General features: G+C 35.8%; 1 protein-coding gene across 9 annotated transcripts in view; it reads left to right on the forward strand.

Annotated features, from left to right (window-relative positions):
• Positions 1-18,769, forward strand: part of FTO (FTO alpha-ketoglutarate dependent dioxygenase) — a 223,642-nt gene that overhangs the window by 129,534 nt on the left and 75,339 nt on the right. Inside the window, exon 9 of one of the 9 annotated variants that reach the window (XM_068202716.1) lies at positions 12,364-12,512. The exons of 7 other annotated variants lie outside the window; for them this stretch is intronic. In XM_068202716.1, coding sequence (XP_068058817.1) covers positions 12,364-12,469 — 106 coding nt within the window. In that variant the 3' untranslated portion in view covers positions 12,470-12,512. The remainder of the gene's footprint in view (positions 1-12,363; positions 12,513-18,769) is intronic. One more of the 9 variants, XM_068202717.1, reaches the window with a different exon arrangement.

The following is an 18,769-nucleotide window of genomic DNA, read 5'->3' on the forward strand; positions in this document are numbered from 1 at the left end:
TTCAATCTTTCTTCTTCAGCTCCTTAAGAGTTACTTGTTAAATTCTGTAATCTGTGTGACTATTGAAAACTTAATTTAAAAAAAAAATCCTGTTCCCCAACAGCTTCTAATGCGCCAGGTTTTGTAACGTTAACATTTTTTTTTCATTAATACTGATTAAACTGTAAAGAGTTTCATTGCTGTTAATGAGAGGCACATTTTAAATTTTAGTTCATTAACATTTAAATAGATTTTAATTGTTACATTTAACAAATTTATGCAGGTAAAGGTTCAATTTCTTCAATTAATTTACATTTACACTTTCAGAGATCTTTCGTTAGGGCTATTCTCATAAAACTTTAAGGGTCCCAGAAGGATCTCTCTATACTTATATTATTTTCATTTTATCCCTGCTACTCTCTTCATTTTATGTCTTTGAATTACTAGGCTTATTTCCATATGCTACTTAATAAAATAACATTTCTTTTAGCCTTTTAGGGGGAGGTTTGTTTCAACAGATTTATATATAAATAATCAAGTGAAATTTATGTATATGAGTGAATCCTAAATTTAACAAGATTTGGATTTGATCATCTTCTCCATTATGCTGTGCTTGGGGAAAAAGAAGCACCTGCTTGTTTGATGTAACATGCAAATTGTCAAAGAAACAATTCCTGGGATTCCTTTTCCATCTCCACAGATTCCAGAAATCCAAATGAAAATAGGTAAATTTGGTTTGGTACTTAATCTCATACAACAGAGAAAATTTGAGAAAGATGGTATTATGTCTTCCTTGACCTGGGTCTGGCATTTCTCTGGAGGCCTATTATCCCGAGTGCAGCCACTTTCTGTGCAGGATAGAAGTGTATAGGGTAAGTTTCTCTCAGTTTGGTAAAAAGTCACATGTTTTACTTTATCAGACTGACTTACATGATATCAAAATAAAACATCGTATAGAGCAAGGACAGGAAAGATAGAGGCAGTGGACATCTTATGTCTTGTGAACAAGAGTACAAGTATCTCTTGCAATATTGAATTTCACCAAGAAGGGAGACAAATTTCTTAATTTTCTTAGAAACAGCTAGATCAGCTCATAATTGCATAAGTATGCTCCAAAATAAATTACTAGTGAACATTACATGTGAAACATTTAATATTTCTAAATTTTATTGTGTGTCTTGAAGTAATTTTCTCAATTACCTAACCCAACATGGAAAAACAGGGACTTAAGGGATTGTAGAAGATGGATCAGTCATTTGAAGTTTTTAAGTTGATAAGAAATTTGTAGAGTTACCAGGGGCATGATGTGAGTTTGACAGTGGGGTCAAATCAATGTACAGCAAAGTGTTTATTATGTTGGAAAGCAAAAGTTTAATACGTTCCATATGAAGGAACTGGTCACTTGAGGAGATGAATGCACCAAGAATGGAACAGGGGAGGACAAGGACCTTCTAGATGACAATATCAAACTGTGGAAGAGAATATCAAATGAATCTTAAATGCTTAGACACAACACAGTTTTAGGATTTTGGGCCCAGCAAGGTTAAGAGCAATAAAAGAGACTAAAGGTTCATGGAAACAGTAAAGGCTCTAAAAATTTTCAAAGCAATTATTACACCTTTAGTGGAAGTGATTTCTGTGAACAAAAGGTGATCCAAGTAGAAGTGATCAGAAAGAAAGTTGATAGAAACTTGAAACAAAGGTAATAAATGGATATTCAGTGCGTATAAGAGGAATAAAAATGGAAGTAAACATTGAAAAGGAAATTGAGACCTAAAATACCTTTTTCACTCATGGTAATAAAACTTAATGTTTTGGGAGGATTTTGCTGATAAGGAGTGAAAAGATGACTGAAAGAAAAAAGAAATTGAGATGGGGGAAAGAAAGGACTTGAACGTGCCAGCAAAGTTCATATAATTGTTAGTTGACATAAATTTGATCAAAAGGACACACTATTGGCATATACTGACCATTAATTAACAGAAGCATATACATATCTTGAGGGTGCCTTGACTTATGAAAGGCAGCTTGTGTCAGTGTTTATCTGGTTGTTATTTATCCTGTCAGGCAGTATTGATTTTAATTATGTAGAAGGTTCTAGAGAAAAAGCCCAGCAGCTCCACCATGCCTGGCACTTACTGATGCAAGGTTACCAGAGTTCTATGAAGAACTGTTGGCTTCAGCTCTGCTAGCATTCAGAAATGTAATTATAGTTTGTGAGGGGCAGAAATTCACTTGAAATGTGAAACTCACTTGGAAAGTGAAAAAATAATTTAAAATAATTCTTCACTGATTAATAATTTCTTTACTTTCTGATAATCAGCATTCTACATGGCACCCTCCAAAAGAAGTTGCAGAACTATATATTCATAGAGGAAATAGAGCTAATTTGGAAAGTGATGTAAATTATCTCACAGCATAAATACAGTTCAAAACAAAGGATATTTCCCTCCCAGAGACAAGAATAAAAAAATGTTTTTTGTCAGCTTTTTGCTGAAGAATCTGCTTTTTCATATTTATGATTCTACATCTGTCCATTACCTAATGCAGACGTGATTTTATGCATTTAAGACAGGAGAAGACAATCTGATTTCCAAGAAGGAAAGTCTTTCATGCTTTCTTAAAGCATGTTAGTCTTGGGCTTCTGCTAATGTGAAAATAAGAATGTTTGCTGCTGAGGGACTGAGATCTTCACATAAAATATCTATGAAGGAAATAAATATTTTAAAAAGCAAGCATTAAAGTGGTATTGGCACTTCAAAATAGGGTCAGAGGCTGAATCTTCCTTTAGAAGTGTCAGTGTTCTAATGTCTGTGACTGCATACATTGAACCTTTCACTTTCAGATAAAGTAACTACTGTTGATTTTTTTCCAATGGAAGAAACACACGGTTCTTTTTTTTCATTCAGATCACAAGTTTTCTATAAATAATAATGCAGGGCCTCATGTTATGTGAAAATGGAAGTTTTTATAAAGTTGATTTATTCTATCAGACCACACAGAAAAGAACACCAGAACAACTTCTGCCTGGCAAGTTAATTCATGTTTCTTCTAATGAAGATAATTTCTTTAAAATGAGCAAAGAATAAGCTGTGATTTTGCAAGATAAATGTGTCTTTTTCCAGATGATCTAAATCTCTTACTGAAACATGCAAAAATGTACTTCAGCCTATATGTGCTCAGCCTCAGTGCACAAAAGGAGAGGTCCTTGGAAGCCAGGAATTTCTGCAGCCTGCTGTCATCACTCTGACTTCTCTTTGTTCTAGGTAGCATAAAGGATGCAGGAGGAGACCAAACCTTTGCTACAAAAAACTGCTTGCATGTAATACTGGTGATGTTATTAGATCTATCTTTTTAAGACACTCTGATAATAAATAATAGGACTTTGCAGTAGTCTTACTTCCTTCTGATAAACAGCAGCAACAGAGAGTACTCAGACCTGCTTCCTGGCATTGCATATTCCCCCAAAATTGGTTTGTGCCTCAAAGCACATGTTTGGTTTCAACTTTTGGTTTCAAGGTCACATTTTTGTACAGAATCAAAATGTTTATTATTCATTATGTAATTGCCTGTAAATATTAAACTTCTGGTAGTCATTTCTGGATGCATAAAAGCAAGAGAAGAGTAGACTAGTAATAAAATAGAATGAAAGAATACAGATTTCAAGGAACCTAAATGGGAATTTCACTTGAAGGTCCTGAGCTCAACACATAATGAGTACCTGTAATTAAATGCTCAGCAATCTGAACTTCTGTTGACCTTGGAACTGAAGTTGTTTCAGCTGTGTCTCTTATCATTTTAACAGCCCCCAAGTTTTTCTTGCAAATTACATGGTTTTGGGTAAGCGGGAGGGTTGAATACCTTGTGCTTTTACTTACCTTGTCCTGCACTCAAACTGCTGGCAGATGAGAGCCATGTTCAGTTGTGTTACTCCTTGGAGTTTGCTCTAGTTCAAGACTAAAATACCAAAGAGGACAGGAGGGTGGTTTAGCAGGGAGCAGCCACCCCAAGTCAGTCTGGTTAGATTGCTGCTGCTTGCGGTGTCAGCAGAGCAAGCTCACAGACAAAAGCACTTCCCAGGTGACATCGGGGTGTTTAGATGAGATGTTGGGAAGAGATTCTTCCCTGTGAAGGGGATGAGGCACTGGAACAGATTCCCAGTGAAGTCCATGGAGGTGCTCAAGGCCAGGTTGGTGGAGCTTTGAGCAACCTGGGATAGTGGAAGGGTGCAGGGGGTTGCAACAAGGTGATCCTTAAAGTCACTTCTAACCCAAAGCATTCTGTAATTTTATGTTTTTATTACTATTCTTAACTGCTTCTTTAATAGAAAAATAATTTGTTAGGGAAAAAAAAAAAGGCCTGCTTTTGCATGTTCCTAGCGAGCTCTGCTTATCAGCTTGTTGCACTTTCATTAGTCATATGCAGCCTAACAAGTACATAGACATGTAATAGGATACAAAGAATAGTCTCTAGCAAAGAGTAGATGTACACACAAAACCTACATAAGGGCTGATTCATGGCAGTAGATATAAACTTCATAATCTTGTTATCCACCTGCACAAGTCTGTACAAGTACCTTGGATGGAAAAGCATGCAGATGGCAAACTCTATAAAAGTGTGAACAAATCAGGTAATTAAAAGATAGGTTTTATTGCAGATAAAAATATATGACTGCATTTCCCCTCAAGTGGTACCCCAATAGAAGTCACAGGTATTTGCATGCAATGCAAATATTTTAATACAAAACATTACCACTGTCTTAAGTCCTTGAGAGTGACAGTAGGAATACAGAATGCTGTATTTGTATTTCCTTTTCCAGACTATCTCACATATGCTTAAATGTGCTGTACCAATACAAGGCACCCTTTTGTATCCAGGCTTTGAAATTTTAGCCCTTTCTGGTAAATAAATTTGAATGAAAATGAGATTTTTTTCCCTTTATTAAATAATCAAGGAGAGTTGATTCTAGTCTTTCCACTGTACTCACCATATTATTATTATTATTATTTGTCACTCAGAATTATGTCTACCAATTTTATATTTGTGTACATAGAAATAGTAGTAAATATGGTATCTATTCTGAAGACTGCAATTCTCTGCTAAAAAAAAATTTTAAAAGCACACTCAGGTTAAATGTTAGGATATGATTTCTGAGTTCAGCCAGTTCAGACAGGTCTGCCTAAAACTATAATCAAGTTGAATGCATTGCTTTGGTATTCTAATTTCCATTTTGGGATTTTGCTACATAAACTCAAGTAGAGTATGTCTAATCTTTATTAGACCCAAAGTCTCTATATAAACTCCCTGAATTTTCCTCCATGTGTCTCTGCTAAACTGAGATGTGTCTTCTGGCTGAGTTGTAGAGACATTAAATTACTGAGTAAATCAATACAGTGCTGTTATGTCACTGTATCTTTTTCAAAGACCAGCTCAAATTTTGTGTGCTGTAGCTTTGATCCCTTTCATTTAATTCTAAGAACACTTGTTATTATAGTAACTGTTGTTTGTATGTTATTTTAGCTTTTTACTTAAGTAGCTATTTAGCAATTTAAATGAAAATGTAATTGGGTTACATCTGTTTTACATGCATGTAATACCACGCAGATGTAAACTTATATTAAAACCATATTTTCTTTTGGCAAAAAGACATAAAAATAGAATTGTAGCAATCATGCAATATATCTTTTTTTTTTTCTTTTTAAGTAGTGTACATAAGATGTATTCCAGTGTTTATGCTGTGATGGTAACAACCCTTTCTATTTTTATGAGAGCTAACTGGTACAGCTGTACGAGGACAAGTACACTGTTATGCTGGTGTAAATCCAAAGGAACTCCATTGAAGTTAGTTAAAATTCCTTACCAAACTTATCAGTTTCAATAACTGACTCTTTCCAGAGTCAAATTCCACTCCAAGGATCTCCACTGAAATAAGGATCATTGTGAGGCTACACAGTTATGAATGACACCGATACTTGGCTTCCAATAGCTTTATTTTAAAGAAAGATGCACTTCTTGCTAGCTGATCTTACAAAGTGCTGAGTGCCCTCAGCTACTGTTGATTTTGATAGGGTTGTTTTCTATGCTATGGAAAGAGAGATAAGAGATACGGATTCAATTCCAGCTTTCTCTCTGCTTTTTTATAGGTACTTACAGAAGGTACTTAACGTCTCTGTACTGCTGTAATCATAACACGGAATTCCTCCTGCCCTATTTGTCCTGTCTTTTTTTTTTTTTTTTTTGTCTCTAGATTCTTCATAGCTGATTACTGTTCTTTGTTTTTGTGGTGTCTAGCAATCCTCTCAATGTCAGGATTGTGAGTAGTATCTATTGGTGCAGGTGTAAATCCCAAGTGAAATATAGGAATGAATTAGAGTATCTGGCAATTCCCTAAAATAACTAGGATCTTTAAAGACTTTGGAATTTATTCAGAATGCTCTTTTTTCTATCAGCAGGATAAAAATATTAAGTATTATGTTTGTTCTTTAGGCTAGCACACAGCTTTTTCATAATGCAATGCCTTGAAGCCTGTGCTAGTAAGGGAAGACTTCTTACTCCCTTAGTTTCACTTATATAAGCATAAGTTCAAAATAAACCATGTGTCTTTTACTTGGAGCAAGGATATATTTAGCAGACTTTTATTATTTCAATATCTGTTCCTGTTCAATAATTCTGCCTTTTTAAAGAATAATTGTGAAAACTGTTGCACATTTTTCTTCTTACATTTTACCTGTGAACATTTAAGGCCCTGATTCTACAGTTATGAAAATAAACATGTGACACTCTATGGAGACAGAATCAGAATATAAATTTAAATTTATTCTAGTTCCTCATTATTAAGCGCTTTTAGACTAAATCTTGTTGCTCTGAAGTGTGAATTTGGCCCAAGTAAGGACTTCAAGATTGTCTGTGAAGAGTGTTTAAGCAGGTAATTTGCAAATTACCAATAAAATCTGATAGGAAGCCACAGAGAGTCAATATTAAGGTTCTGTTTCTCAGTTGTGGCTGGTATTTCTGCTACAGTTTCTGTTTGCTACAACATTTGTATTTCAGGAGTGAATAATGCATTTATTCTGAACAATCTGTAATGATTCACTCAAACTAACGTTCTCCAAAGACTTAGTTTGTTTTCCCTTATTGGTTTGAATTAACTAAGCCTGGGACTTCATGAGAAGTCCACAATCCAAGTCTTGGGTAAAAATTATTACGAAGTAGTTTTTTAAATATTGACAAATCAGATAATTTTGAGCATATAGAGTAAACATACACTTAAAAAATATTTTTTCTACGTACACTGTGTAACTCCTACATTTTGTCATTTTATGGAATTTTTATCTTTTGCTTGTGTGTTAACTGAGCTGGCCCAGTTAGATACTCTTAACTTCTCTTCATGAGTTTGCCAGAGAAATTGATGGATGCAGAAATCTTTACTTCCTACATGCACATTTCAGTTACTTGGTTGTCTGTTATGCAGTTAAGAGTTGGACTCAAAGATCCTTGTGGGTACATTCCAACTCAGAATATGCTGTGATTATACATATGGTATATAGATAGGATGGTACTATAAACAGAAAAGAAACACAAAGAAGTTTTGTAAGTTTTGTCAGGTAAAGACTGGAAGTGGGGATGCTCTACATATTTCCTCTTTCTCTTTCTTTCTGCATGGAAATAATTTTTTCCCTTTAAGTGCCATTCTCCTTCCCTGTGGACTGGGCTGTGAAGCACTTGCCCTCGAGTTGAGTTAATGATTTATAGAAATATATATATGTATAAATATACATAGAGAGATGTATATATACAGATGTATAAATATCTACCTAGGGAGATGTATATATGCATTTTTAAAACCTCTTGAGTTGTAAGAATTTTTTGTGGCCCAAAGCCATGCTCTCAGTACTGTAGGAACTGTCTCGGTTTCCAGACCGCTGGTGCCAAGGACCCTCAGCTGCTGCTGCTGGGGATAACTCTGCTCTCTGCACCTCTCATGGTATTTGCAGACTGGGTAAACTCTGCAGAGAATGATTCAGTGTTAACTCACATGGTGACTGCCTGCCTGATTTATGGAGAGTTTCGGTAGAAACTTAGTATGTACAGGGGGTTCTTTCTATTTCAGTCTCCTTCTGGACAGCCATGCCTCCATTTATTCCATGTGAAAAGTAACTGCCTGTGCTTGGCAAGGAAAGCCATCTCAAAGATGTGGTGGGGGAGGCTTAGAACCTCAAAGTACTTTATCCTGGATCCACAGCTGGTCCAGCCATGCTACTCAAGCGTTCCCTCTTTTGGCGATGAGACAGAAAATGTCCCTAACCTGCCCTTTTATGTCGGTGTGATGTGGTGCTTGTGGTAAATAAAAATCATTGTAGTTGTGAATTAATGTTAGCTGTGGTTACTGACACCTCAAGTTGACTAAGACAGATCTCTGATTATTAGAATTTTTAAAATAGTCTTAAAAAGATACTGAATATGTTTTAAGTTCACTGTATTGAGTGGAGTGTGAGAACACAGTTACATGATTAATAAAAATTATTAAAGCACTTGATGTGGCGTGTAACATCTTTCCTTTTATACTGTGACAACTTCCTTTGCTGAAGAGCTAGATGAGTGTCTGTTACAACTGCCAGAGTGGGAAAAGAGCACTGAAACTTGGACTCAGTATCAGATCGTGTTCCACTAACAGAACAAGATTGATTTATTGTTTTACATCAGGGTTAGATGGACCTAGTACTGCTTCACCACATGCTATTTCATTCCCTTGTCTACTAAGTATGCAAGTACAAACAGCTTTAACACAATTCTTTACCTAGAAACAAGCCTGAGGCTTCATCCAAATACTTTTAACATATGAAAATTGAGCTGCTTTGAACTTGTATGTTTTTGATAACTGCTTGGTATGCTTCCTGGAGGATCACCTGTAGGCTTTTCTTTCCAAATCCTAATCCCTTTGATTAAGTGCCAGGACAGATAGCTCTCATTGAATAACTCCAGTCTCGTAATTCTTACTTCATTCAGAGTTGAAAGGGAGCTGCTCAAGCTTCAATAGGTAAATCCTCAGCTTTAGCTAAAGTAATTCAGACACTTAGAAACTGAAATTGTTTTGTTCTGAAACAGAGTTCAGATGGGCTACTGAACATTTCCATACCACTTGCTGCCAGAAGCTGTAGGATGAAAAAAAAAAACAAAACAAATTTTTTAGCAAGACGGATTAGGAGCAGGCAAACTTTGAGAACCAGACATTAAAGACAACCAGGCATGGAAATTTAAACCCAGAAATAGGAAAAGAGTTACTTTGCTTAACTGCTCTTTTTGGTTTTTTCTGCAAGATCAGACTGTGGTGCTGAGCTAAACATTCCATTCCTTCCTTGGCCCTTCTTGTTAGAAACTACCAAAATAGGGAGTAAGCAGGGGGAAAAATTCTTAGTCTTTTTATCTTTACAAGTATGCCTGCTGGGAACAAACCTGAGCCAGTTCAAGATTCTTCTATTTAAAAGTGTTTGTGGCAGACGAGTATGACAGGGAATTAAAACTAAACCTGTTAGCTGCTGATATCTGGGGGAAATAGAGCTATCTATTGCACATACAGTTTTGCACACGTCAGTTTGCCTATGTGCATAATGAAGCAGTTTTCTCTGTGGAGGACTTGCTGTTAACCTAGGAAATGAGAATATTTCCACATGAATAATTTGCTTTGGTTAATTCTAGTACAGCCAGAAAAGGAGCAGAACAATTAGAGAAACTACACTCTATTTGTGTGATACAGATTTTCATAGCTTCTTCAGCCTGAAAATTTGTTATATTTAGCAGAATGCAGCCTGCCAGGATAGTACATGAAACTTGAGTATTGTGGCATTGTCCTTAAGAGCTGCCCACTCTGTGAACAAGGGATGGGGCTTCCATGGCTAGAATGAGTTTATAGCTAAACTTGAACAAAGCCCATTGGGTGTCTGTGCACCTCGTTAGCATTAGGCTTTCAGTCAGATCTTTTTGCCTCTTTGCCACCAGATTGTTCCAAAATATTCATATGCAGTAATTTACTCTTGTAGGTTAAAAAAAGATAAATTATTATAGTGCCTGCCTTATTTGTTGTTGTCATGGCAGGCAGCAGTGTTCTTTCTGCAGCTCTTGGGCAGGTAAGATGTGTGAGCCATTTGAAGATTGGCTTTACCATGAAAACAAACCAGCACTGGAATTAAGTATAGACCTTAAACATGACAAGCTTAGATTAAAAAATTAGGAAATATATAAAGAAAGCCAGCCCCACAAGTCTGGGGTAGTTCTGACTATTCAGATTGCTTTCCATTGTGACAGTAAAGTTCAACTAGATTTTTTTTCTTTTAAGAATACTGGGTTTTTTTAGTCATATCCCACATATCAAGAGATTTGTAATTGAGCTGCAGCTCATCTGCATCAATACAGTTAAGTCTGGAAAAAGAATGGAATGGTATCCAGCTGCAAATAATAAGCAAAAGTAAGTAGGCAGGAGGGCATAAATCAGCTAGAATTTATAAGGATACAAGTGCTAATTTCTTTGATCTATAAAATAATAACATAGGGCAGAGGATTAGGATCTCAGTCTTTCCTGGGAGATCTTGCTGCAAATAGCAGAGCAACATCTGTGGTCTCAAATCAGAGCAAACTCAGTGTTGCATCCAGACAAGTTCATCTCAGTCTAATACCATGAGGTTTTTAAAGTTCTTAGGTCTAGCTTATTAAATTAGTTAAGGAATAAAATAATAAATGAATCCAGTAGGTATTAGAATTGTTATTAGGACAATGACAACTTGAGGGTTTTGGTTAATAAGATAAAAATAAAGTAGTTTGGTTAAATAAACTTTGAAGCAGAAAGCCTGAAGGCCTCTTGTTATTACCTCATTAACAAGAAATGCCATTAAGTTATTATTATTATCCTGTAATGGTTCTCCTTATCACTCTTGCATTCTGATCAGTAGGGATATTTAATGAAATAGGAGTAAATTTTAAAAAATTACATGTACCCAAACAAGACTATAAACTAAAAATGGAAATAGAAAGATTTAACTTTTGAACATACACTTTTGAAATGGGAAAAGATTCTGCATGTTCTTACAACAAAGCTTTGGAATGAAAGCAAATGTTTATGACACATTTTATTAGACCTGTAAATCTGAAAGCTTAGCTGTAGTTTTTAATTTTTATTTTGCCTCCATAACTATTTTTATACCCTCTTTATAGTTGACTGGTCCATATAAGTTCTGCTAGGAGTCTATGCCCCATTAGTCTTCTACAATAAAATGTGAACCTGGCTAAAATAAAACATGATGCCTTAAGAGCAATTAAGAATGGTCTTTTGTAGATAACTGTAACATGAAATACAATCACTGTTTTTATTAATGGATTTGAGAAAAGCAGCTCAGTGATTTATAGCACAGAAAAGGGTTATTTTATATTTTTATTTCTTTTATTTTATGTCTCACTCTTCAAAAAAACCTTTTAAGACTCCTGAAATAATCAAAATCTGTTTCTAATGTTTATCATGTTAATGTGAACCTTGGTATCCATTTTATTTAGGTAGTGTCATTTTATTTAGGTTGCTCTTATTCCATTCCAAAAAGTGTTGGTTTTGAAAGAAAATCTTGTTGAATGTTATATAAGAGTGATAAAATGTAAAAGCTGTGCATTGCACTTATAAAGGCAGGATTTGAGGGACACAGGCGTAATCTACTGGGAATTGTCTGAAAACAAAGCATAGCATTTAATTAGCAAATAGTTTCTTAAAAAGTATAACCACAGTTGACACATGTCTTTCTAATTGTATGATAATTGTTTCTTTTTGATTATTACATTAAGCTTCTAATAACTCGAAGTCTTTAAGATTGGAGTTTAATATGGCTGGAAATAGAATCAGCAGTGTTAAACATGGAGACATTCTTACGTTTGGCACATTTAGAAAACTTCTATTTGGATTTACATTGTACTAAACATGGTGTTTGCAAGCAAAAAGTGTAAATTTGCCATCATTGTGGGTGGGGGGAGAAGGACAGAGAAGAAGAAGAAAGGTCTAAAATGAATGGTGTTTTTTCTTATCTCCTTGAGACTATCAAGGCTGCCAGTGTTCTGTGTGCTCCTTTGGAGGCCCTGCTTCCCAAAGGCCTGAAAGTTCCTCCTGGGGTCCTCCTGACAAAGCAGGTAGCTGGGGGCTGTCACACACACTGGATGTCCTTTACATCCAGTTCACATCTGTTGGCACTTGCAAAGTCTTGAGGCAGCACAATCTTGGTTACACAGAATTAGGACCATGTTTTTAGACTTTGTTCTAGTGTATTGGTATCTCAAATAAGAAATGGATTATTATGTGATAGTAAGTGTTTGGATAAAGGCAGCTCGTTTGGTCTATGAAACCTTTTTCCACAGCAGAGTGGAGTGTAGCTTTAAAAGCCATCAGCATAAGAGAGAAGGACCACAGCAGTATTCCTCACAGGGTGACTGCTGGCATTTAGCACATGCAGGATCAAAATAAAATGTGCCTTGTAAAGAATGGAAGATACACTCCTTCAGACTAGGTGAGTCCAAATGCTAACTGATGAAACCAAACTAAATTTCTTGTCTGATATCAACATTTGAAAAAGCAATCAAAATCATATTAGCTAAACTTGTCTGACTAAATATATGTACAGTGCTTATGTACATATGTGTGTGCATGTATATGTGTAATTTGTACATATATATTTCGGGGGAGTGGGTATTTTAGTGTACAAGAGTCTCTTTATGCTTCTGAAGGGTAGTAGGTGTATGATCACTGGCCTTTTGTACTCTTTGTTTCACCTGCCTTAAGGAAGGGCAAGTTTTAAATGAAGTTTCTTCTACAGGAAATTCTGCTTCCACAACTGTGGAAGTACAGTATAAAATCAGTAGCCTTATGCTTCTGCACTTACAGTAAAGTGTAGTTGCAAATGAAGCAATTTATTTGATTTGTAAGCACATTGAAATGTTTTGACAACCTTCTACACCACAAATTGTCTGTAAGCAGTGATTTCTGGGGTTAAACCTCCTGGCCCAAAACCAAGGGTGGCCTTAACTGTCTTTGAATGCTTGGCCCAAAGTATTATTTGGTAGGGACAAATAGTAGCTGACATACACTGTGCTGGTAATATCTTCTGTCTGCTGTAACAAGATCCTTCCCCAGCCAGTGCAGTGCCCTATTTTTGGGATGTGCTGGCTGGCAGTACAGAGTGGCCATTTAGTCACCTTGAGTTCCACCCGCTTGACTTTCACTCCCCAGGGGCTCAGCTCCATGCTCAGTGCTAGCTGCTGTTGGCACAGCCTTGAGTCAGTCAAAATTCTGTTCATTCTTCAAGATAAGATCTGAAATAAATGTGCCTTTTGAAAACTTGTGTGGTTGCCATAACCATAGGAATGCAGTCTTCATTTAAAATCAGCAGCACATCAGAGTCACTGTGTCTTTCAGAAAATGTTTCATGGGGTTATCCAGAGTCTAGAGAATAAGGAGGATGTGCATTTCCTTAGCTTAGCCTACCTCAGAAAGATAGCAAAGAAATGTTAGACTAAACCAAGATTCAAAGACTCTGGTGTGTAGGTTCTCTTTAAAAGTGATAGAATTGTGCTCTGAACTCATCTAGGACAGCTCTGAAATATGCCACAGAAATTCAAACAGAGCTAAAGGGTAAAGTGTCCCAGGAAAAAAACTGCATTGAGACTCAGCATCCACCTGTGCAAATCCATTTACCCTAAATGCACCTCCAGAATAGGCAAGGGAACACCAGGTTCTGTGGGAGCACAGGGGTTGTTACACTGTGCTGCATCATATGAGGTAATGAAGAACTCAGTTCTGTCTCTAGAAAATCTGAATATAATGGCATTAATTTAGATGATAGAATGATCCCCACCAAATTCACACAGGGATGTAAAATTTGAGGAAAAATACTTACCTTGGCATCATACCACAGATGCATGAATGTATTATGTTACTGGTTTACAAAGGTTATATGCTAGATATTTTTCTTTTCTCTGCTTGGCTCTGAATTGAAATGAATGATAATTGTCATTTTGCTATGGCCATTTATAAGCATGAATGTAATGCTTCTAGTCAGCTTCCACTTCTAGTGTCAACATGGCCAATTTCCAAGGGTTTGTCCATGGTTGGTGAAAATGCACTTTTATGTGATCTTTCTCTTACTGCAACTGTCAACACGGTTGGGAGATCGGGAGGATAAATTTATTATTACTGGGTTTTTTCACATTAAAGCAATTAAAAACAACTTGCAGAACAAGTCAAACAGTTAAAATATGCTTATACAAGCTAAGAAGAATTCTTGAAGACAAATAGTTATATGTGGAGACAGGAGTGGCTGTGGCTGAAGGGAGTGTGTGAATACTGTATGGTTACTGCTCCTCACAGATGACCACTTCTTTCTTTCTCTGTCTTTTCCTCTTTGCTAAGATAGTTATTAAATAGTTTCTATAAATGCAATAATTAGTCTTTTTTTAGCCTTTAGTATTTTAAAACACTTCAGACATTTTTGAAGGACAGTGTACAGTGGAAATACCATGGGTTTCATTAAACAAAATGGGTACTTTGGTGTCTTAGTAGTAGTATTGACTTGAGAGTGAATAATAATGAGGTTTAAGATGTATAAATCCATTCAGGGCCTTTGCTTGAGAATTTGTGTTGATGCAATTCCCATGCTTTTTTACTCTCCCTATCTGCTGCTCAGCCTTTTACCTTCAAAACAGGCAGTAGGATTCAGGGATTAGCCTTGTTTTTTAATTTTCATTGGAATTTGACAATTTTATTAATATTTCCATCGAGTTTCCTAACATGAAGAAATTCATGGATATCTGTGAGACCATTGCTATTAACAACAGCAGGGGCTGGGATTTCATTCAGGAGTTTTATAGAGATTTTGCTTAAAGCAGGTGCAGAACTTCAAATACTGTCCAGAATCATAGAGAGTGTGTGTATCACAGATCAAGTGACTAATAATCTTTTGGAAAATTATATGCATGCTAGAGCTCAATTATGTGGAAATGGGTGTTGGAACTGTTCAAGTCTAGGATTCAGATTCTAGATACTTGGTTTCATTGTTTTCCCTTCATGCACATACCTAGCCAACACCAGCTAATTATTGTGTTTATGGAACATTTGATAAGGTGTCTGTTCACAAACTAGTCAACAAAAACTGGCATCACTACTTTGCATTCTTGGCATTTTCTGTTGGCACTTAATATATTTTATATATTCTGATGTGTAAGTATTTATTAATAGTATCCCAGAATTGTTTTTTCAAGATAACAGAAGATAGAAGAGCATAGGCAGAAATGATGTTACTATGTAGAATCAGTAAATATATTTGTATATTCATTGAGTTCAATTGTATTTTAAATTCTGTTGCTGTGAGATATTCTGTACTAAAAAGGGTTTTTACTCCTTATGAACAGATAATAGGTAAGCGAAGCTTAGTTTGATTTTCATTTATAGGACCAGTCATTGAAATTCATCATTGGTGCACAGTTAGACATGCCTTCAACTCCCTCTATCTGTAACAGATCTCCAATTAACTCTGTGATAATTGGCACATATGCAACAGCTTTATTTTCAGCCTACTGTGTTTTCACTCAAGTCTCTACCTATAACTGTTGTGTGTGGTGGGATGCTATTTTCAATATTTGCAAGTATAGAGTACTTGGGGTAAAGCTTAATTATTAAAATAATGGTTCATAAAAGACTTGTATATAGAAAACTGACAATATACATTTTCTTATCCCTTTAGTTGCTGAATAGAAGAAGCACAAAAATATTTTTAAATCAATTTCTTTCAGGTCTTTGTCTTCTCTGCTAGGAATTTGTTTCACTTTTTCGTAATTCACAGAAGTTACCTTGTGCTTGTATGTGCCAGTGGGTGTGACACTCTGGTCTGCACTGCTTGTGCTGAGACACCTAATGCTGTTTATGTTGTCCTCTTAAATATCATAAGTGATGTGAAATATGCACTAAGGACTTCCACAGAGAGAGAAATACTTCCTTAAAATTTAGTTTACACAGGTTTGGGATAAAACAACCCACAGAGCAGTTGTTGAGATCTCATGCACAGACATTGTGCCTTCTGTAATTTTTAATTGCTTTTTAAATTATAGACTAGAAGCTGTTTGATGTCTTGAAAAGGGCTGAGTCTTTCTGTGGTTGGTGCTCTGGTTTGGGGGCTCTGGCTGAAATTTCATAGTCCTTTCAGGAATTCTCTCAGTGAGTTTGCAGGAGTCTCTTCATGAAATGTGAGAAAGCACTAGTTAGCTAACTGTGCAGAGCAGCTTGTACAGACAGGAGAGTGGATGTCCCCAGCCTCCATGCATAAGGTATATTTAAAATCACATTTACTTACAAGCTAAATGGTATGTTTGCACTACACTAACATATTATGTTTAATGGATACTGGAAACACCACTGATAATCAAAGGATTTTTAGTGAGATGTGTTAGTGCATTGAGGCTGGGTTAAGGTACTCGAGTATGAGCGTTCTTTCAGCAGGAGATATTAAACTTGTTTGTGTTCCTTCATTTAAGGCCAATGTCAGATCATTTTTCAGTAATGCTAGATTTTATTTTTTTTTTTTTTTTTTTTGCTAGGACAGATAGTGTTGTGACAGTATTTCAATGCTCTTATTCCCATAAATTACATACTGAATGAAAATGTGTCAAGAGTATCAGCTGTTTACTGTAAAGGTATATTTGCTCTGCTTACCTGAATCCTCCTATTTCCCTTACAAAATTTCTTTGAAAGTCTGTAAAATCATTTTGTGTATTGTCTGTAGAGTATAAAGAAAAAAGGTACACGGAGGAGGGGATGAAAGAGCATTTCAATTATGTGATAAATAGAAATGCTTATGTCCTTTTTGTAAAAAAAATCAGCTCTGTGTATTTCAGAGTATATTACTAGAGTGGCACACTGAGAGCTTTCCTGCATGAGGGTCAGTTTAATCTTTGTGTTGTGTTGGACACTGCCTACACTGGCTCTGAAAGCTGCTTTTTTGAAAACAAGTTGCTTTGAATCAATTGAAAAGGGTACTAAGAATGCAATAATGTTGGTAAAATGGAGTTCTTGGGAGGCCTGCATTATCCCTGCTCGTGAACTTGTAGTAGTTTGATTTTCTATCAGAATAAACAAGAGTTGAAAGATGGCTAGGTCCCACTGACTATGTGCAAAGTTTATCACTCAGCTGTTGGCACCTGAAGTCTTGTGCAAACAGCTGGGGACGTTCTCTGAACTGCGAGCTCTCCCCGCTTTGCTGCCCCAGAGCGCTGGCTGCCAGTCAGTTTGGCAGCTCCTGTTAAAGCACACCCAGTCCCTGTGTTAGGGCATCTAGCAGAGACACATCTCTCTTCTAAATCAAATTAAGCTTTTTCTGGGCATCTGCTGCTTTTTATCATCAAGATTTTTAAACTGCTAACACTTATTACTATGAACAAAGTTGTCTTACTGTAGGACTAAGTAGCTGCATATGGGTTTCCTAAGCTTTGGACATGAATTTCCATGCTGGATCTGCATGCCTTTGAGGAAAGAGGCATTGTATTGATCTGATTGGGCTCGTGTTTGTTTAATTACTGCAGATGCTTTGAAGAAATGAAATTTTCTTGTGCTTGAAATTGTGACGTTAAGGAGACTTCTTCACCTCAATTGTAAAATTTATTTGTGAGAGCTACCTGCTAAAAGGGCTGAGCAGGACTGGCTGAGAAAGCTACAAGAAAGCTTTTTTTTTTTGTTTCTCCTCTTCAAGTGCTGTTGAAAACATACTAGAAAAAAATTTAGAGAAGGGTCTGTGTTGTTCTTAATAAATTTAAAGGCAAGTTTAAATATGTTATATAGAAGTTAGAGTAAGTAAAAAGAAAATCAGTGTAAGGAAATGAATAAACACTGACATTTATATTTGCATCATTCTGCTTTAAAATAAATATGTGAAAATCAACATGAGGCTGTACAGATCTAAAGATCAATGAAAAGCAGTAATGAAGCAGCACACTTGTTTACAGCTCAAATGTTAAAGTCAGATGGCTGAAGGAGTTAAACACCCGGAGCAAGGCTGCCAAACTGCTAAGCTGGCTTTTGGCAGCAGTGGCAGCCTGAAGAGAGAGTTTTCCCTTCATTATGGTTCACTGACTAATTCATTCAAAGCTGAGAAACCAATTGAGAGTTGAAAATGCAGGAAAGCTTCTTTTCCTATTCTAACTTTCATATATATTGGTATGTAAGAGGACTTGAGCTGCAGGTTTTAAATGCTTGCTGGACGTGAAAGACAAAAGAATTAGGTTTTTTTTCATAGTATAGCTGATGCACTAAGATTTCTTTTAATTGAAAAACAACTATTCAAGAAATTATCATATTATATATTTTCAATTTTTCCTAAAGGTAGACCTAAATAATATTTTTTATCACTTTTACTAAATATTTCAATAGTTAGTAATTATTTCCAAAGTAGTAAAATATATAAAATTGGCTAAATAAGTATTTATTATGTAGAATTGACCAAATACATTTCTATCAAGTGCGGTAGTATTGAGTTGTAAACCAATTTTTTTTAATAGTTACTAGCAATTAGCAGTATTTTTGTAAAAAATGGCTGAAAGTTTTAATTATCACTCCTTGTTTCTTACAAATAATCCCTTCTTTTGGTGCTTCCATTTCTGTTTACTCTGTTGTTCCTCTAAAGCTATTATTTCATGACAAAATGTAAGGTTTACATGTCAGATCTTGAGCATTTACAGATATCAATAACTGGTTTATGAAAGTATCTCAGGTTTGGCTATTTGA

Source organism: Anomalospiza imberbis, chromosome 12, assembly GCF_031753505.1.
Source record: "Anomalospiza imberbis isolate Cuckoo-Finch-1a 21T00152 chromosome 12, ASM3175350v1, whole genome shotgun sequence".
In the NCBI taxonomy this organism is placed as follows: Eukaryota; Metazoa; Chordata; class Aves; order Passeriformes; family Viduidae; genus Anomalospiza; species Anomalospiza imberbis.